Source organism: Lepidochelys kempii, chromosome 2 (genome assembly GCF_965140285.1).
Source record: "Lepidochelys kempii isolate rLepKem1 chromosome 2, rLepKem1.hap1, whole genome shotgun sequence".
Taxonomy (NCBI): Eukaryota; Metazoa; Chordata; order Testudines; family Cheloniidae; genus Lepidochelys; species Lepidochelys kempii.
The window spans coordinates 173,196,979-173,218,249 of record NC_136381.1 but is presented as its reverse complement, the minus strand read 5'-3'; the positions used below and the strand labels follow the sequence as shown (position 1 = coordinate 173,218,249).

At 42.8% G+C, this 21,271-nt stretch overlaps 1 protein-coding gene across 6 annotated transcripts in view; it reads left to right on the top strand.

The window, feature by feature from the left end:
* CNTNAP2 (contactin associated protein 2) overlaps window positions 1–21,271 on the top strand; it is a 1,669,434-nt gene that overhangs the window by 1,045,257 nt on the left and 602,906 nt on the right. For all 6 annotated transcript variants that reach the window (XM_073332778.2, XM_078851686.1, XM_073332785.2 and 3 more), the window contains exon 10: window positions 9,431–9,602. In XM_073332778.2, coding sequence (XP_073188879.1) covers window positions 9,431–9,602 — 172 coding nt within the window. The remainder of the gene's footprint in view (window positions 1–9,430; window positions 9,603–21,271) is intronic.

Sequence of the window (21,271 nt, the reverse complement as noted above, 5' to 3'; positions counted from 1 at the left end):
CTTGCAGGCAAGCACTGTAGGTGCTTCACCAGCAAGGTCTTGTAGGCGCTAGCCCTGGTGGGTGCCAGTGACCACTCAGACACATGGCTAAGTAGAAGGGTATTTTACTCAGACTGTCAGGAAAGGGAAAGATTGCAAAAACCCTCGGGATAGAAGTTTAAATAGCGACAGTTCAAGAGAGCAAGAGCGGTGAATGTTTGGGCCCTTGGGCAGTCCAATCAAGAGTCAAGGCTCTTCAGGCCTAATGCCTGGGGTGCCCTTTCCAGTCCAGTCTCTATTCAAGCAACTAGGAGATTGTAGGTTTCCAATTCCGGCTCAGTGAGTATCTCTCACCACGGGCCTCTCTGTACTGGCGTGTTGCCCGGCCATTGCTGCTCTCCCATAAGTCCCACACAGACCTGCACACAGCTGTCATGTCCAGCTAGGGCGACCAGGTGTCTGGTTTTCAACTGGAACACCCAGTTGAAAAGGGACGCTGGCGGCTCTGGTCAGCACTGCCGACCAGGCCGTTAAAAGTCCAATTGGCGGTGCTGCGGAACTCAGGCAGGCTAGTCCCTATCTGTCCTGGCACCACGGACCATGCTGCACCCCAGAAGCGGCCATCAGGTCCGGCTCCTAGGTGGAGGGGCACGAGGCTCTGCATGCTGCCCCCGCCCTGAATACCGGGAACCACGGCCAAGGGGAGCTGTGGGGGTGGTGCCTGTGGGCGAGAGCAGAGCACACAGAGCTGCCTGTTGCACATCTTCCTAGGAGCAGGACCTAGGAGCCCGCCTTAGCACCCCCTTCTGTGCCGCTGACTGGGAGCCGCCAGAGGTAAGCCAGAGTCCCAACTCCCTGCCTCAGCCCCCGCAAAACCTAGAGCCCCCTTCTGCAGCCCAAAACCCTCATCGCTGGCCCCACCCCAGAGCCTGCACCCCCAGATGGAGCCCTTACCCCCCCGCACCCAACCCCAGCCCAGAGCCCTCTCCCATACCCTGAACCCCCCATCCTGAGTCCCACCCCAGTGCCCGCACCCCTCAGCAGGAGCCCTCACCCCCTCCTGCACCCTAACCCCTTGCCGCAGCCCAGAGCCCCCTTCTTCAGCCTGAACCCCTCATTTCTGGCCCCATCCAGAGCCGCCGGCCCCCTCCTCAACCCCCCCCCCCCGCATCCCAGATCCCTGCCCCAGCCCAGTGAAAGTGAATGAGGGTGGGGGAGAGCGAGCCACCGAGGGAGGGGAAATGTAGTGAGTGGGGGGAAGGGACTGGACAAGGGGAAGGAGCAGAGCTAGGGTGTTCAGTTTTTTGGGATTAGAAAGTTGGCAACCCTATGTTCAGCAGTCACAATCTGATCCACATACGGTTCCTGAGGAACCTTGTCTGCGTCCAGCTTTCCTGCAAAATCCTTGCTAAAAGAAGGCCTGACGGGACACACTTATTTAACAAGGAAGTAAATTAAATCTTAAGTCATGCAAAGTACCACTAATAGTTCATTTATATTACTGAATTTCCAAACAGATTTAAAATGCACCAATTCATTTGTGAGCATCTTGGAATCTAGACCATGTCAAAATATGAAATGAAGTGTATGTTTAGATTATTACTTTTTGATTTACATAAAGCCCCTCACAAATATTGGCGCTACAGAAATATGTACAGGATTTTTATCATCCACCACTGAATGGAGGTGGCTCTTTTGAGTCAAAGGAGATGTGACGAATGACCTTTGCAGTTGAAGTTGGATAGGTCAGAATCTAATTGCTCTGGCTGAAATTTGTCAAGTACACATAGGTTAAAATGCCTGTAGTTTTGAGACTATTGTATTCCAGCTATAGTCCTTACTTTCCTTTACAGTCCATCTTCAAAGATGTGACAGTACATTTGACAGAAATATTTCACCACTTTTCCTCTGGCAGAAATGAATAAATGAGGCTTTGTCATATTTTTGAACACTGGAGCAGAAATTGATCCAATCTGCAGAAAAAACAATTTGCAGCTCCAGAGAGATCCTTACAGGAGCAGAAGAAGAAACTTCATTATTATATTTGTCCTGCTCCCTCTGGTACATTTTTCCTGATTATTAGAATAATAATAGTAATATTTAGCCTTTTCATCTTTGAAGAACTTTACAAACTTTAACTAATCTCTGCTAGTGAGTCTTGTGATTTACTTTCTCGTGGGCTGTATTTATTATTGTGGCTCTTTTCCCCACAAATTTTATTGGGTGAAAATGCACTGAGAAGACTGATGGAATGCTATTTCAGCATCAAAAATGGCTCCAAGCTCTCCCCACTGCAGCCAGCCCTACAATCTCCCCATCACACGCTGAGCCCTGAGCTTTTACCCAGAAAGGCAGTTGGTCTGAAAAGCTCCATTCCCATCAGGGTCCAGGCAGTTCTGGGAGCCCCAGACCCCATGCTTCTCTTGCCTCTCCACATCTCAAGGAAGCATCAAAAGTCTGGATCCAGTCCGCCTACTTTTCTGGGCATTGGGGGTACCCAATACCGTCTCCTCTGCCTCTCTCTGGAGGGGCTGGGGTGACCAGTGCTCATTGGAACCAGAAGGACTGCAAAGGTGTGGGGAAAGTACAAGCAGGCACACGGGCAGTGGCAGATTTAGTTAGTGGGGCCCTGTGCTCAGATTCATTCCCCCGCCCCGGGACCCAGCCAAGAAAAAGAATGTTCTCTCTTATCTCCTCCTTGCCCCATTTTTCATTCTTTTTTCTTCATCCTCCTCCTATATTATAAGTAATAGGAAGTAAATTAAAATAAAGTGAGGTACCTTGATTGTTTTTGTAGTCTAACTTTTTTTTCACAGACCACTTGAAAAGTGCTAAAAGTCTCAGCAGACCACTTAATGATCTTCCCAGATGTTGTTTGTACCATTAGCTAACTATTGTAAAGTGCTTTATAAAAAAAAATCATAACCTTTCTTTGGTCCCCCTGAATGGAGTTCTCGGACCACAGTTTGAGAACTTCTGGTCTAGATGAAAGCTTGTATTTGCATTACATTAATGTGAAAAATGTGTAAAAAATAAAAAGTATAGATGATGCATGAATGGAAAAATAAAAGTTAACTTCCTCTGAAGAAACTTATTCAATTTGAAAAAAGATATTTATTCAGATAGCTTTTTTTCTACACTTTTTCTTCACAAAATCATCAATTAAGTCGTCATAAGTAATATTTTGTAAAGAGGCACTTTTGATTGTATCTAGCGACACCACAGCTTGTGTAGTCGCGGCAGAATGCTGGGAGAGAGCTCTCCCAGCACTCTAAAAAACCCACCTCCACGAGGGGTGTAGCTACCAGCGCTGGGAGTGCGGCTTCCAGTGCTGGTGCACTGTCTACATTGATGCCTTACAGTGCTGAAACTTGCTGTGCTCGGCGGGGGGGGGGGGTGTTTTTTCACACCCCTGAGCGAGAAAGTTGCAGCCCTGTAAAGTGCCAGTGTAGACAAGCCCTAAGACAATCAGTTTAGTTGTAGGAAGGATTCACTCTGTTCACTGGTCTGGAGAAACTCCAAGTAGGTCAGGCTGTGGGGCCAGCAGCCTTTCTTCGGTACTGCCAAGTATGGAATCAATGACTTTTGTTGTGTCCTTCCTATATTAAGTATTTTCTTATGTTCAAACATTTGTCTGCATGAAGAGCTGCATTATGCTCTCTTAGGCTGCACCAGCAGGGGTGAATGAGAACAGTACTGAACACCCACCTGAATGTGGGGCGGTGGCCACCTGAGTACCCTGCTGCCTCTGTGCGCTCATTCTTCTTGCCTCCCCTGGCTGGCCCCCCCGCCTGTGGGCTCTGCGCTGGCTCCTATGGCCAGTCCCAGTCCCAGCCCCGGCCACCCCCCATGGACTGCTCACAGCTGATGCTCCCCAGGCAGCGGTGAGTGGTGTGAACGCGGGCCAGAGGACTCAGGAGGAATAGGGGGCAGCCACGCGGCCAGAGAGAAGCAGCAGTTTCCCCTTCAAAGCGTCTCTTCTCTCCGGCCAGCTGCACGGCTGCCCTGTGCTCCTCCTGAGTCCTCCAGCCCGCGTTCGCTGCCACCCGTACCTCCCACCTGCTCCTCTGAGGCTGCAAGTGAGCCTCCTTCCCTGCTCTCCTGCCCCCCACAGCTTCTGCCCCTACAGTTGCGTGCCCCCCCGCATGGAGTAGGCTGCCTGAATGCCTGGCCCTGGGGCCCCCTGTCATTGGGGGGCCCTGGGCAAGGGCATGGTCTGTTTCGCAGTAAATCCGCCCCTGCACACAGGGTCCAACACCGCTCAAATTAGGCCTGTCCATCGCTCTCTCCTGACAGAGGGATGGCCAGGCCAAATTTCTCATTCCAGCCAAGAGCCAGGGGGGCGACCTGGATCTCCTCTTTCCCCCTCCTCTTCATTGCACGACTGACATTACCTCAAGGATTTGTTTCAGTATACCCCAGGATTCCTGGTTAGTCATGTGGTAGATCCAATCTGATATATCTCATGAAAAATCTAGAATAATCTGTCTATGCTCCTCACGTTGTTACATCATGTTTCACTCCTCCCACTAAGAAGACATTGAGAAATACAGAACAAAATTACTTGGCATCTTATGAAAATGCAGTTTGCTGAGAAGCCAAATGGGGATTGTGACTGCTTATAATGTCAGTCGCCCCATCCGTGTGGGAGTCTCAGATAATACTTGCCCCTCCCAGACATTACACATCCTTTCAAATTCTAGCACACGCGATTATATACTTAAATCTGTGACACCCAGTGAAACTGTGAGTAGGTCTAGCAGCTTAAAGTAATAGACCTTCAGACTAGTGTTGTTGAACCAAGTTTCATATTTCAGCAATCTTACCATGTAGGTCTCTTCTGGATAGAGGCTTGACTGATGATACTGGAATGCAGACTGACCTGACTACTGTCTTAAACATTATGTTGTGTTGTCCAGAGTTCTTTTTCTTAAGCCAATGTTGAGATGTAGGCCAGATCTCCTCTTGATACACATTATCTTTTGGATAAGATTGACTGAGATTCTCTTTATGGTTTTGTAACCTGTCTGAGACACATACTTGTATTTTGTTTGTGTGGGTAACTGGCTTTGGTTCTCAGTGGAGCTGCAGTACATGAATGTCTGAAGAATTGATTGCAGGTGATATATCATTGTGGAAGCTGAGATGTGTCATGAGCTGAGTGAATTTCCTGGAAGATATTAGGATACAATCAGCCAGGTGGGATTTATGGTGCCAGGATCTCCTTGGGATCCTTGGGAGGATATAGGTGGCTAGGGAATTTCCAGCAAGCTGCCCTCTTACCTCGTCAGCACGATTTCTTTAAGAAGAGGAGGAGTCATCTTTGAATCAGTACACATCAACAAAACTTATAATAAATAAACTTTCTGCAGCTGTAAGTAGTTATCAGTTCCTAGGCTTGTCTCTGTTAGCCAATCCCTCTGGCCTGTACCAGATGTTCTTCCTCCTAGACAAGAAGACAAATTCCTCAACAGGTTTACAAAGCCAGTTAGTTGTCCTGGTCAATTTTTTTCTTCCTTAGTCTGTAGTAGAATATTTATTCCTATCTAATTTATTCTCTTAGGAGGTTCAAGCCTTTTACAAGAGTGTAAGAGGATCCAGCTGCAGTCTTTCTTGCTTCCTAGTGTCCACACTAATTCCTTCTTACTGCTTGGGTTTCTGTGAGGCGTATAATTTGAATCACCTTTGTTCCTATTCTGTTGTGCATTAGATTGGTCAATATGTAGCCAGGAAGTGAGGTGGTCTGTTGGGGGTTGGGCAATTATGACTCTCTCCTGCTGTCTGAAAATTACATGCCCACCCACTCATATATAGAACAGTTGGAGAACAGTTGGTTTTGATACAAGTTTATGTAGCTATGGTGGTAGTGATACTGTTTTTGCATTGCACTAAGTTCTGCACTTCTCTGTTGGAAGGGCAATATGGGGTACAGGTTATTTATTTTCTGAGAATGTTTTAAAATGATACATTTCCTTCCTGAGAACACCCCTGAATGATTCTGGAATAATACATTATCTGCTGTAGTAGATTGCTGGGTCTAATTATGCAGTCATCATTCAGTCTTTACTGAGGTGAAACTCCTAATGATGTCAATGGGGCATTGCCTGAATAAAGATTGACAATGGGCTGCAGAATTTGACCTGCTATTTTTATCAGTACTTGAATATCCATCCTGTGATCATTCTTTCCTTTGTACCACAAAACATCACTGTCTTCACTGGGCTTGTATTAATTCAGCTAAGGGCAGAGTTTGTCTTTTTTGTTATTAACCTTAGGTTAATTTAGTATTCAAAGCAAAAAAAGTAATATCACTGGCTTGAGCCAGAGGTAGGCAGGGCATAAAGTGCGCCTGGAGAAAGGGGTTGAAGACCCAGAAAATTCTACAACTCCACCAGGGTTGCTGAGGGGCCACATTTTAGTGTTGCCTGGGGGAAAGGTCCCTGTAATTGGCTCCCCCTCCCCACTTCCCTGCCTCTTAGGGCAGAGAAGCCATTGGGAGCTGCTGAGTTCTGCCCCCTCCCCCCCCACACACTTGCCCTCCCTTTCACATAAGGGGAGGAGAGATAAGGGAGCAGAAAGAGCCCAGCAGCTCAAGGCAACTTTTCCTCCTCCTCTGCTCCTATGAGCATTGGCTCCTCTACTTCTCTCCTGCTTTGCAACACCCAGCCTGGAAAGGGGGATGAAAAACAACTGGAGCTGAAGAAAGACCAGAGGTGAGGCTGGGGCAGGAACACTGGACGAGGAAGAAGTCATAGAGGGGCAAAATTGATTACGGGATAGGCAGATGTGGTGATACTTTCATTTCTGTCAAAAATAGATCCTCCACTTTTAGCACTGGATGCTGTGCACACAAGGTTCCCCACACAGCCCTCCAGTGCACCTCAAATCTAAACAGCCACATGCTCTGCCATGGCAGGTTTTGGGTCCTTGCTGAGGAGAAGTGATACCAATCTTCTGATAGTTTAATGGTATTAACAAATAGGGAATTAGACTGAAACAGCCCAAAGGTTTTCCTTAACCTCAACCACCATTTCAAACCGAGCTGGAGAAAGCATCAGGTATCAATCCTGAATGGCCAAAAGGATAGACAGGATGCCTTACCTTTTTCCATCTCTAGATTCTATGATGCATCATAGGAATTAGTCCAATCATTTTAGTTGTTTGAAATTGTATCATTGGTTCCTGTTGGAGCAGTATCTGAACATTGTAAGCAGACCTTTGTAAGCACATTGTAAGCAACATTGTAAGCAAACAGGGTTGTACACATTTCTCTCTCTTATTCAGCACAACTATTTTTATCTTCATTTTGACCATGAACAAAATAAAAAACAAAATGGACAACACATCCTCAATTACACAGATATAGTAAAGAGAAGAAACGAGGTGGAGCTATGGGAGTTTGAGACTAGAAATGAATAATTCAAGGTTCTATTTCCACCTCTGCCACTGTTTTGCAATGCAATGTTGGAACAGTCTCTTATTTTATCTGTCTTGTGTTATTGCCATCTGTAAAATAAGGTTAATTATAGTAATGACATTTGGATGTTTGAGGCTTGATGAGTTATCTATCGTGCTTTGAGATCCCTGATAGAAAGTGCTACAAAGTATAAAGCAATCATCATTATTCTATAGCTCCTTCTGCAGAGAAAAAAAAACTTGGTGGTTGTTTTTTTTTCCCTTTAAGAACAGAACTAGGTGAAGGGGTAAAATGATCAAATATTTAGAGTGTTGATCTCTGGGTATCTTTCAAGGCTTCATCATATTACTGTATATCTCTGATACACATAATACTTTTTAGAGAGGAACAGATATGAACTTGTACTATGAACAAGGAAATCTGACAAGAATTCAATCCATGATAGCCACCACCCTCACACCTCCAAGAGATTATATATACAATGTTCTTTGATCAATAGGAGAACATGACTAGAGCTGTGTAATTTTCACAGCTATTGTGGGTTTAATGAAAAAGTTGAAAATTGACCATTTGGCATGTAAAATATTTTAAAAAGTGGAAAACACAGAATTGAAACTTTCTACCAGTGTTTCATTTCTGTACATGGATAGGGAGGAAGGGGGGGAACAGAGAGGTGAGGATGGCAACTTGATTGGACTAATCTGGACTGTGTTCGGGCTTTCTGAGGCTGTCATAAGTAGTATTGGGTGAAAAGGAGAAGAAAACCACAGGGGGCCAAATCCTCAGCTGGTGTAATAAGCATAGCTCCTCTGAAGTAAATGGAATGACATTGATTTACATCAGCTGAATATCTGGGTCTTTATTTCTTCAAGAATGTATAGAATATTTTCTAATGCCTTCATTAGGTATTGTTCAGTTGATCCTGTCTGTTAAAATGTATGTTTAGGAAATATGAAGTTGCCCTGTAATAATTACCTTTTTCCCTCATGAAATAAAATACAACTGCAGTCATGAGCAGTTGCTTCCTCCACATTCTATTGTCATACCCAAAGGAACAATTTTCCCTGTAAAAATATATTTTTGCTGTATCACAGGCTGTCAAGTAGGCTCAACTTTGATGAAAAAAGGAACTACTTTCACAATGCAACCATTGCAACCTCAAAGGCTTTGTGTGGATTGTTGCAGGGTGGGGAGTGGCCCTTTTAGTGTCCTTGCCCTGTGGGGTTCAGAGAAGGGAGATGGTCAGGAACAGGCAAGGTGTGTGAGTCAGTAAGGCTCAGGTAAGCTATTGGCCCAATGCACCTGGAGGAGTGTATATAAACCTTGACCCTCCAACTTGAACCCCCTCTCACACCTGCATTCTCACTGTGATTAGCATAAGATTTAGGGTTTGGGGCTGCTGTTGGCATTGCACTAGGCAACTTTTGGGAATTAGGAAGACCTTTATTTGCTTTACTGCCAGATTGACCAGATTGGGGTGGGTTTCAGAGCTGCTCAGGGACCTGGTTAGGTCAGACAGGTGGTACCATGGTTCAAGATATGACACTTTTGCAGGTGACGTGTCTAGTGGAGGTACTCATTCCATAGGGGGTCAGGTTCCCTAAGAAATCAGAGTTGGAAGTGGACTTAGGAGGAAGGCATCCCCTTAAGAAACTGGGGAATAGGGTTAGGGTTCCTATATTTGGTACAGAGAAGATAAAACTCTCTTTCCCCAGCCCTTTAACCCTCAGAGCAGGAGAGGGTGGTTGGGTCCCAGCAACAGGCTGGGGACCAGCTGTCTAAGGCTAAAGGCAGCCCTCCAAATGGAAACAATTAGGGAAGGAATCATGACCTGCACTGTACAAGTTATTACTGGACAATTCCCAGATGAGTCAATAGAGTTGCAACTTAATTAAACTACATCCCTTGCATTTTGTCTTTCTTCCCACATGGCCAGGACACTGTCTTTGGTAACAGGAAAAGTGCAGCTTTGAGTTTTAGTAGGGAGTGACCTCCACTGAAATTAACAATGCTTTTGCTTTCTCTGCTCCACAGGGTTCCTTACACAAACAAATGACTCGGATCGTTCCCTGCTCCAGCTCTCATTTCAAGGATGCATGCAGTTTATTCACGTGGATGATCAACTGGTAGATTTGCATGCAGTGGAGCAAGGCAAACTGGGAAGCTTTGCCAATGTCAGCATTGATATGTGTGCCATTATTGACAGGTAAGTAAGGGAGTAACCATTGACAGCAACCAGGAGAGTTTAGAACTGCAGATTCTGAAAGCACACAATGATTGGGGGGTGGGGGGCTCCCTTTTCCTAAAGGCCATGTGGTTCATAGGGCCTCCATGTGGCCCTTATGTCTGCTTGGATAGGTTATTACTATTAGAGATGTAGCTGGAGAAGGTAATGTCATATAGTTGATTCTGGTTTATTCGAACACTTAACTGTTTCAGAGAAAAATCTGCAAAAGTTATCTTGGTTTTGAGTCAAACTTTTAAAATCCTATTCTAACTACTGTGAGGTATCTGAGAAATACAGAAGTCCCCAGGAGATTGCACTCAGAATCCTGCTGGCAGCAGAGTTATTTGTGAAGCTGTGAGGAGACTCCATTTTGTAGGACTTCACAAATAACTCCACTCCACTACAGTATGAAGTTTTCGGGGAAGTCTGAGGAGTGGAGGTTATCTCTTTTATAATATAGTTTTTGTTGTTCTGGCTTGCCACTGGGTGACTATAATATAAATCCAAATTTTACTAAATTAAAAAGAGAAATAAAGATCCCTGTTAGTTCAACAGAGCCAAAATGTGTTAACCTTCGGGCTCCTGCACACCTTACTTATTTCTCCAATCTTTTCCTGAGGGATGGTTTGAGTTGGGAACTGTAGAATTTTTAGCAGGGTTTTGATGTGGTCATTGGTCATAATAGATTTTAATGTGATGTGGTAAATAATTTGTACAAGTGTGTAGAGTTTTAGGTAGGACCATTTTGTCGAAAATGAAAAATAAATAATGGATACCTGTGGAATTCTACTTCCTGAGTAAACAAACTATTGGGTACATTGCAGTTCATTGCACTGGAAAAGTGTAAATTTGAACAGTCCATAAAGATTTACTTCTGTTTCCTAAACGGAATAAAAGAACCAGTTAGTGTCAGGCCACAAGAGGAAAAATACAGATGATTTAAAGGGACTAAATCAATGTGCAGGCACCTTAGAGAAACAAGCAATTTTATGCCCAAGGTGAATGAATTGAATCTTGAGATCCAGTATGCTGTGGATGAGCAGTCTCTTGGAACTTGGCTGTAATATGAAGCTTTCCTGAGAGCACTTAGTTCCTCAGAGGAAGATAATGGTGCACATCCCCACACACATGTGCATGTAATAAATACAAAAGCTAGAATAACGTGGGTTTTGCTAGAATAACGTGGGTTTTGGCACAAAGTAAGTTTATAATTAAGGCAGATGCTTACTCTGAACCCAGGTCTTTTAAGCACTTACGTATGTTTATTTTTATTGCTACCTGCTTAAAAACATTTCCCTTCTTCCTGTTTCCTAGTGAAATAAGGAAAGGGAGCAATGCCCAGCATAACACAGCTATCTTGGCCCCTAATGGAAATGGCTGTGACTTTCTGCATGCATTTAGCTCAGTTGCCAGGGTAGATAAAAACCGATACTTTTCTCTACAAAAAGAAAAAAATAAAAACAGATTTTTTTTCATTTAAATTAAATAAAGGTTTATCTCTTAAAAATTATTTGAAATTGAAGATATATGTTAAGCCCTAAACCAATTATAATCTATTAAAATCATTTAAATAAAATACAAAAATAATTAGTAAATATTTGTTGCCAAGTTTTAAAGAAAGCCAAACCACTGATGTTGTGGCAGTCTCTGGTTAAGCATCTAGAACCAGAGTTTGTGGAAGTGCTAAGCCAGCTTTTAACAACAGTAGTCTCTGCTGCAGGTGAAGAGAGAATATCTTAATTTCATTTTATTCAACTAGTTCAGTTCAATGACTAGTTTATTCAAAGTTAAGAAACAGATTGGGAGCTGAAGAAGCAGAAAAGCTTGTTTTCCTCCTCCAATGAATATGAATAAAAACAAGGGGTGAGAGGGTGAGATCTTCTAGATTGAAAATCTTAAAGGACATGGTAACCAGAAATAATCAGCTCAATTAATTTACTTCAGATAATGCTTCATTTGTTTAATAAATCAGTGAATTTTAAATGCAAAAATGAATAAACTGGTTTTATGTATCCAGCACATTTGAGATAAAAATAAAATGCTGTTCTATGCATTTTCAACTGAATTTGAATCCCCATCCAAACAGAGCTTAGCACAAATCACAGGTAAAAAAAAAAAATCTAGTAAATAAGTATGTTACAAAATGGTGAATGATACACATTAAGAATTTGAATAAATGTAAGCTTATCTGTAGAATTGCTTAGATACAGTGTATCCTCCAGCTTAGCAAAAAAAAAAACCTCATCAAATATAGTGTGCAGCCTATATTTGGTTGCAAACCAACATGATTCAATGGTTACCAATCAATGAAAACCAACCTTTTTTTAAAGAAAATAACTAAAAAGTACAGGTGCAAAACATTAATAAGATCAATTATTTAAATCAAGGTTTCCCACTGATTTAAATCATGATTAAAATCAGCAACTTAAATTGCTCTGATTTAAATCAATTCACCCTGCTAATTGTTAGTTGCTGTGAAACTGAGGGTGCTTATATAATTTGTCTTTTACAATTTTACACAGCTTCCAGGAAATAAATGCTTTGTCCATTTCTTTTTCAGTAGTATTCTAACAGAATTTTAAAGTGACAGCAGATATTCTGAAAAAGAAAAGGAAATAAGATGTATGCTTTTTGGACTTTCAAACAGCCTCATTTTCCTTGTTAGCACACAAGAAATATGTATGTTCTAGAGATGGAAAACCATTTTAATTCTATTTTTAATAGATTTGAATATACCCCTTCATAGTCTGAGTTGATTTGTTCTGGTTTTAAAGTGTGTGATTTTTGGAAATAAATCTAACCCCTGAAGAAAAGGATGTGAAGATAGCTGAGACTTTTGGGCGGGGCGGGGGGGGGTTACTTGTATTTTTGTTTTTTGTCCCAAACTGGTGCTTCTACACACTGGTTTATAGATGGATGGTGATCTCATTTACCAGTGTAAATAAATAACTCCTCTGAAATCAGTGGAATTACACTGGGATGAAATGATTGTGAAATCAGGCCTTTACACTGTAAACTGGAGGAAAGAAAAATAATTTAGTAATAGAAAAACATTGGGGGGAAAGGGAGTCAAATGAATTTTTGCAGAATATGATGTAAGGCTTCATGTGTACAGGGATATATTACCAACCACCTGACCAGGATGGTGATAGAGACTGTGAAATACTCAGGGAGACTAGAGGGGCTATAAAAATAAACAACTCAATAATAATGGGGGATTTCAACTATCCCCCTATTGACTGGGTACATGTCACCTCAGGAAGGGGTGCAGAGACCCTTTAAGTGACTGCTTCTTGAAGCGGCTAGTCCTGGAACCCACAAGAGGAAGGCAATTATTGATTTAGTCCTAATTGGAGCACAGGATCTGGTCCAAGAAGTGATTATAGCTTGACCACTTGGTAATAATGACGATAATATAATTAAATTTAACATCCCTGTAGCGGGGAAAGCACCACAACAGTCCAACACTATAGCATTTAATTTAAAAAAGGGGGACTACACAAAAATGAGGAAGTTAGTTACACAGAAATTGAAAGGTATAGGGCCAAAAGTAAAATCCCTGCAAGCTGCATGGAAACTTTTTAAAGACACCGTAATAGAGGCTCAACTTAAATGTATACCCAAATTAAAAAACATAGTAAGAGAACCAAAACAATGCTACCCTGGCTAAGCAACAAAGTAAGAGAAGCAGTGAGAGACAAAAAGGCATCCTTTGAAAAGTAGAAGTTAAATCCTAGTGAGGAAAATAGAAAGGAGTGTAAAACTGTAATTAGGAAGGCCAAAAAAGAATTGAAGAACAACTAGTCAAACACTCAAAAAGTAATAGGAACAATTTTTTAAAGTACATCAGAATCAGGAAGCCTGCTAAACAACCAGTAGAGCCACTGGACAATTGAGATGCTGAAGGAGAACTCAAGGATGATAAGGCCATTGCACAGAACTAAATTAATTCTTTGCAGCAATCTTCACGTCTGAGGATGAGAGGGAGATTCCCCAAACTTCAGCAATTCTTTTTAGGTGACAAATTTGAGGAACTGTCCCAGATTGAGGTGTCATTAGAGGATGTTTTGGAACAAATTGATAAACTAAACAGTAATAAGTCACCAGGACCAGATGGTATTCACCGAAGAGTTCTGAAGGAACTCAAATATGAAATTGCAGGACTACTGACTGTAGCTTGCAACCCATCATTTAAATCAGCTTCTGCACCAAATGACTGGAGGATAGTTAATGTGATGCCAGTTTTTAAAAAGGGGTTCCAGAGGTGATCCTGGCAATTACAGGCTAGTAAACCTGACTTCAGTATCGGGCAAACTGGTTGAAATTATAGTAAAGAACAAAATTGTCACACACATAGATAAACATACTTTGTTGGGGAAAAGTCAACATGGTGTTTGTAAAGGGAAATCATGCCTCACCAATCTAGTAAAATTCTTTGAGGAGGTCAACAAGAATGTGCACAAGGGGGATCCAGTGGAAATAGTGTACTTAGATTTTCAGAAAGCCTTTGACAAGGTCCCTCACAAAAGCCTCCTAAACAAAGTACTCTGTCATGGGATAAAAAGGAATGGCCCTCTCATGGATTGGTAACTGGTGAAAGATAGGAAACATAAGGTAGGAAAAAATGGTCAGTTTTCAGAATGGGGAGAGGTAAATAGTGATGTCCCCCAAGGGTTAGTACTGGGCCCAGTCCTATTGAACATATTCATAAATGAATATGAATATAATAAATAAATGAATATATGAATATAATATGCTCCTACACATTGAGTGGATGTTTTCAGAGCAGTCAAAAAAGCAAACAGAATGTTGGGAATCATTAAGAGAGAGAGAGATAATAAGACAAAAAATATCATATTCCCTCTCTATATATCCCTCTAAATAAAAAGATGTATCAGAATTGGAAAAGGTTCAGGAAAGGGCAACTAAAATTATTAGGGATATGGAACAATTGCAATATGAGGAGAGATTAATAAGACTGGGACTTTCCAGCTTGGAAAGAGATGACTAAGGGGGAATATGATAGAGGTCTATAAAATCATGACTGGTGTGGGGAAAGTAAATAGGGAAGTATTATTTACTCCTTCTCATAACACACAAACTACGGGTCACCAATGTAATTAATAGGCAGCAGGTTTAAAACAAACAAAAGGAAGTATTTTTTCACACAATGCACAGTCAACTTGTGGAACTCCTTGTTAGAGGATGTTGTGAAGGCCAAGACTATAACAGGGTTCAAAAAGGAACTAGATACGTTCATGGAGGATAGGTCTATCAATGACTATTAGCCAGGATGGGCAGGGATGGTGTCCCTAGCCTCTGTTCGCCAGAAGCTGGGAATGGGTGACAAGGGATGGGTCATTTGATGATTACCTGTTCTGTTCATTCCCTCTGGGCACCAGGCATTGGCCACTGTTGGAAGACAGGATAATGGGATAGACAGACCTTCGGTCTGACCCTGTATGGCTGGTCTTATATATCACTGTTTTTAAAAGACCCACCTATTCCAAATAGTACTACAACTACAAAATACTTCAAAATCCATCTGCAAACAAAGAAAACTGTGTTTACACTCTGCTAATCTTTTTGCAGCAGCAATAGACACTGCCAATCCAAACATGATGTAGGTTACAGACATACCTCACCAGTTTGTGCTTTCCAGCTTCTATTGAATGGGGCAGCCCACAGTTGTGAAAGAACAGGTTCAGGACTATTTAGAAAAGCTGGATGTTCACAAGTCCATGGGGCCGATCTAATGCATCTGAGGGTGCTGAGGGAGTTGGCTGATGTGATTGCAGAGCCATTGGCCATTATCTTTGAAAATTCATGGTGATCGGCGGGGGTCCCGGATGATTGGAAAAAGACAAATATAGTGGCCATCTTTAAAAGAGGGAATAAGGAGAATCCGGGTAACTACATACTTCACCTCAGTTCCTGGAAAAATCATTGAGCAGGTCCTCAAGGAATCTGTTTTGAAGCACTTGGAGGAGAGGCAGGGGTGAAAGTAAGTTAGAGGACTTACCGGTATGCCAGAGTCCTGAGCAGGGGCGTGGCCTCAACTGGAAGAGGCAGGGCCTCAACCAGAAGAGGCAGGGCCTTAAATCCCCGGGCCCTTTAAATCTTGATTTAAAGGGCTAGGGCTCCAGCTGTGGTAGTGGCAGCTGGGAGCCCAGGGCCCTTTAAATCACCCCCGAGCTACCAGCTGCAGAGGCGGCTGGGAGGCTCGGGGGCGATTTAAAGGGCCCCGGGCTCCAGGTGCCGCTACCTCAGCAGAGCCCAGGGCCCTTTAAATCACCCCCGAGCTACCAGCTGCAGAGGCGGCTGGGAGGCTTGGGGGCGATTTAAAGGGCCCCGGGCTCCAGCTGCCGCTACCTCAGCAGAGCCCCGGGCCCTTTAAATCACTGAGGAGCCCTGGAGGCTCCTGGCTGCCACCGCCAGGGCCCTCGGGCAGTAGCGGTGGCTGGAGCTCTGGGGCCCTTTAAATCCCCGATGGAGCCCCGCCGCTGCTATCCCAGGGCTCAGGCAGCAGGGCTCAGGCAGAGATTTAAAGGGCCCCGGGGCAGTAGCGGTGGCTGGAGCTCTGGGGCCCTTTAAATCCCCACTGCAGCCCCACCTCCACTACCCCAGGGCTTTAAATTGCCTTCTCTGAAAGCCAGTCCTGGTACGGTGCACCGGCTCTTAACGGTATGCCGTACCGGGGCGTACTGGCTTACTTTCACCTCTGAGGAGAGGAAGGTGATCGGGAACAGTCAACATGGATTCACCAAGGGCAAGTCATGCCTGACCAACCTGATTGCCTTCTGTGATGAGATAACTGGCTTTGTGGATATGGGGAAAGCGGTGGATGTGATATATCTTGACTATAGCAAAGCTTTTGGTACAGTCTCCCACAGTATTCTTGCCAGCAAGTTAAAAAAGTATGGCTTGAATGAATGGACTATAAGGTGGATAGAAGGCTGGCTAAATCTTTGTGCTCAACGGGTAATGATTAAAGGCTCAATGTCTAGTTGGCAGCCGGTATCAAGCAGGGTGCCCCCGGGGTCTGTCCTGGGGCCGGTTTTGTTCAACATCTTCATTAATGATCTGGATGATGGGATGGATTGCACCCTCAGCAAGTTCACGGATGACACTAAGCTGGGGAGAGAGGTAGATACACTGGAGGGTAGGAATAGGATCCAGAGTGACCTAGACAAATTGGAGGATTGGGCCAAAAGAAATCTGATGAGGTTCAACAAGGACAAGGGCAGAGTCCTGCACTTAGGACGGAAGAATCCCATGCACCGCCACAGGCTGGGGGACCGCTGGCTAAGTGGCAGTTCTGCAGAAAAGGACCTGGGGATTACAGTGGACGAGAAGCTGGATATGAGTCAACAGTGTGCCCTGGTTGCCAAGAAGGCTAGCTGCATATTGGGCTGCATTTGTCAGAGCATTGCCAGCAGATTGAGGGAAGTGATTATTCCCCTCTATTCGGCACTGGTGAGGCCTCATCTGGAGTACTGCGTCCAGTTTTGGTCCCCCCACTACAGAAAGGATGTGGACAAATTGGAGAGAGTCCAGAGGAGGCAATGAAAATTATTAGGGGGCTGCGGCACATGATTTATGAGGAGAGGCGGTGGGAACTGGTCTCATTTAGTCTACAGAAGAGAAGAGTGAGGGGGGGATTTGATATCAGCCTTCAACTACCGGTAGGAGGGTTCCAAAGACAATGGAGCTTGGCTGTTCTCAGTGGTGGCAAATGACAAAACAAGGAGCAATGGTCTCAAGTTTACCTGGGTCTGCTTTTACTTTGCATCAGCAGTGAAGCAGAGTGGCAGTGGGGGTGGTCTGTGTTGGATATTAGGAAAAAACTATGTCACTAGTAGGGTGGTGAAGCTCTGGAATGGGTTATTTAGGGAGGTGGTGGAATCTCCATCCTTAGAGGTTTTTAAGGCCCAGCTTGATAAAGCCCTGGCTGAGATGATTTAGTTGAGGTTGGCCCTGCTTTGAGCAGGGGGTTGGACTAAATGACCTCCTGAGGTCCCTTCCAACCCTAATCTTCTATGATGCTATGAATTGTGCCACAAACAGGACAAAAAAAATTAATCACTGGAATACAGAAAATCTTTTTTTATTTTTGTTTTATGTGGTGAGGGAGGAGGAGGAGGTGAAGCTATTGCTCTGCCTACTCTCTGTAATTTAAAAATGACCAAAGCCATTATTTTATAGCTTATACTTTAACATAAATCTACTTCAGGGCTGACTGAGAAGCGTTATGCCAAGCTTCAGATCTAATGGATTTTTATGGCTGTGTTATAAACATCTGAAAATAGGGGGTTACAAGTAGTTCTATTTAAACATTCTGTCCTATAGAACACTGCTAAGTGTGGATTGTGTTTTTAAAAAATCCATATACTATGATTACTATATGTAGGCTTACTTTTGTTTTCCTTTAAAGGGTAGATACTTGTGTGGCGGTGATATTGGTATCCTCCTGTCTTTTCTGACTTGTTTGGCATTGACTGATAAAGGCTTCAATCTTCATCAACTTGGCAATTGCTTTCATGGCCACACTTGAGTGAAGGCCCCCACTGGGTAAAAAGATAAACTGTCAAAATGAATTATTCTTCCTGTAGATTTCAGTCATTTGGTTGAAAATATCTTGAAGTGGCATTTTTTATTGTTAGTCAGATTGTGTAGTAAGGAAGAGGCCATTTTTAAATAAGGACTATAAGACAAAAGATGAGTAATGTTCTGAATTCTTGCATCTCACTCAACCTGAAAGCAATTTTTTGTTGAAGTCCCAAGTTCTATCAGCTGCATACCTTTTATGAAAAGGGCCTCTGAATTTAAATTCCATATTTTTTTCTAGAACACTAAAAGAATAGTAGAAATACTAACACCCGCACATTAGAATATTACAATTATAATTGACAAAAAGGCTTCTGGCTTTTTAGTAGTCATTCTTCCTATTTCCCCTAACTAGGTAATTTGCTATTTTTCATAGACCTACAAATCAAGTTCCCCTTTACAGTGAGATTCCAACACTAGGAAACCTTACCTTTCTTACTAGTGATACACTGGCATAAGTATATGTATAATAGAATACACACACAGAGACATATAACAAGCGTAGGAATATGGAGAAGGGTTGAATGTTGAAGATGGAGTAGAAGAGATGTGTTTATAAATAACAGTAACAGTAATAATCAGTTAATTAAAATATTATCAAGAGAAATCTTTCTTCCCTGCTACAGTAGCTTCATCTGTAAACACACTTCCAATGTAAGTCACATTGTTGTCACAATGATCAACATACTATACTAGTCACAGCTCAGATCCCTGTATACCTCCTTTACTTTTCGTTAACAAACTGAGTTTGTTGTTATAATCCAGATGGTACAGTTGTTCATTAGGATTTTAGCACAGGACATTGAACAGGAATTATTACTCAGAGCTAATTTATCCTGGCAGCCTGGGAGTGTTGCTAAGTGTTCCTGGCCTTGCAGTGGCTGATAATATAGATTTTTATCATTGGCTAGAAATGATGAGATGCTAAAAATGTTTTTAAAATCTAGTCTCCAATATGTTGTTATAGGTATGTATAACATATGTTGATATTAATGACAATCTGGCAGTGTACCATAAAGAAATACAAAATAACAAAGATAGAAAGTGAAATATAGCTTCACAGCACCAGAACTTTCTATAGGTGTATGCCAGTGTTGTCTGGGTGTATGGAAATGGTGATTCCCAAAGGTGAGCTGGTTGTCTAGTTTCATGCTGAAAACGATAAAACATGCCAGGCAAACTTTTCTGGGTGAATATTGCTCCTCTGAAGTGGTAATAAGAGGCCAGCATCTGATTAACTTGAACCCTCTAGAACTACCTTTTCTACATTATGTGGTTGCTATTCAGACACGAATTAATGCATTTACATAAGGTAATCCAGTAAGTCTCACCAGTGCATGAACATGGCTACAACCTCTCTGACAGATAGAAAGTTCCTTTTTAATCAATTTTTAGTTCCATTTAAAATTTTTAAAATTGATTATTACATAGTCTTAAAAAAATTCTCAGTCTCTGGCTTTTTGAATAAGATTGAGACCCCAAATCACACCCTCCACCCCTTCCCTACCCCCTCCCCATTTATGTAGTCATTCAGTAGGTGGAGACTAAGAAGAATGCCCTCCTGTGGGCATAAGGGCTAACTGAAACTGCAGTTTCCATACTCAAGAAAGAGCAAAGCCCTGCTATAGGATTTCTCTCCTCCTGGGAGCAGATCACCCAAAAGGAGGAAGACAGGAAGAGGGAGTTGATAGAGCCTCTGGTTGCGTGGATGGGAGTATGCTGAATCCATTTCAGGGATGTTATAAACTGCACTCCCCCCTCACAACTGAGGAGGCATTGAATGTACTGCTCCTAAATGGTTCCAGAATGATAACCCTGGAGATTAAAAGCCCTCTATCATCCACCTCTAGCAGGGACAGAATTATTCAAGTTCTTAATTAGTTCATTTCTGAGCCTAAGCAAAAGTGCCTTGTAGTATTAGTTGTGATAATGATTTCAATATGATGAACGTGTCCACTAAGAACTAGACTGACCACAATCAAGTTATTTTCACATAGACCAGTTAACTGCCTTCTGATCATGTTGTAGAAAGCTGGTGAAAAAATAGGAAATGTTTTTGCTGCAGTATTTTGAATGGGAAAATTACATTTATCCTGATGGGAAACTTCAGTTTTCCTGAAAGAAATGTCGAAAAATTCTTAAAGTGTGGGGAAAACCAACATTATCACACATTCTTACTACTTTCCAATTGGAAAAAGTTAGTACACAGGGCAAAAAGTGAGGAAAACTTGCTGTTCTCCAAGTAGAAAGTGGGAAGTGTGAAAAGTGGAGTCTCATAATTTTTCACTTCCTTCCAACTAGAAAAATTTGGAAAACTGTAAGTAGGTTCCCCCGAACACATGCTTTATTACTGTTTTTCAACTGCCATAAATTCTGAAACAGCGATAAGCATGTGTGTGTGGAGTATGAGGAGGAACCCACCAGTCAGAAACTCTTTATGCTGGAATTTCTCATTTTGAAAAAAATTAAGAAAGTCAAAAGTTTGTTGACATTGACTTTTGTGTGCACACACATACACTTTGACAAAACCCTATTTTCAGTTCTTTGGAGAAAGGATGTTGTTGCTGTTGTTAATTAATTTACTATTATAGCAGTGTTGCCTAGGAGCCTCAGCCGTGGCCCAGGAGCCTGTTGTGCAATGTGCTGTACAAACACACAAAGAAAAGACAAGTTGCTGCCTCAAAGAGCTAGCAATCTGTTCTGCAGGATTGTAGATTTGGCATATTTCTCAAGCACTAAATACATTTACAAAAGATAGTTGGCCAATAGCTTGGTTGATAGTCCGAGTTCTGTGAGAGAGGGCTGCTCCGGAAGTGCCCAAGGTACAAATCCCCCCTTCTCCTGGGCGACTAGAAGGAGGGTGCCACATCCCCATCCATCTGTCCTCTCCTCTTCATCCAGGAGAAACTTCCCCATTTCTCCCACCTCTCCCATCCAATTGCAGAGGGAGCCTCATAAAAAGGGAAACAACCCCCCTTTCTTCTGGCCAGCGGGACAAAGACACCCCATATTCAGCTACAGTGAATAGATTTGGCCATTAA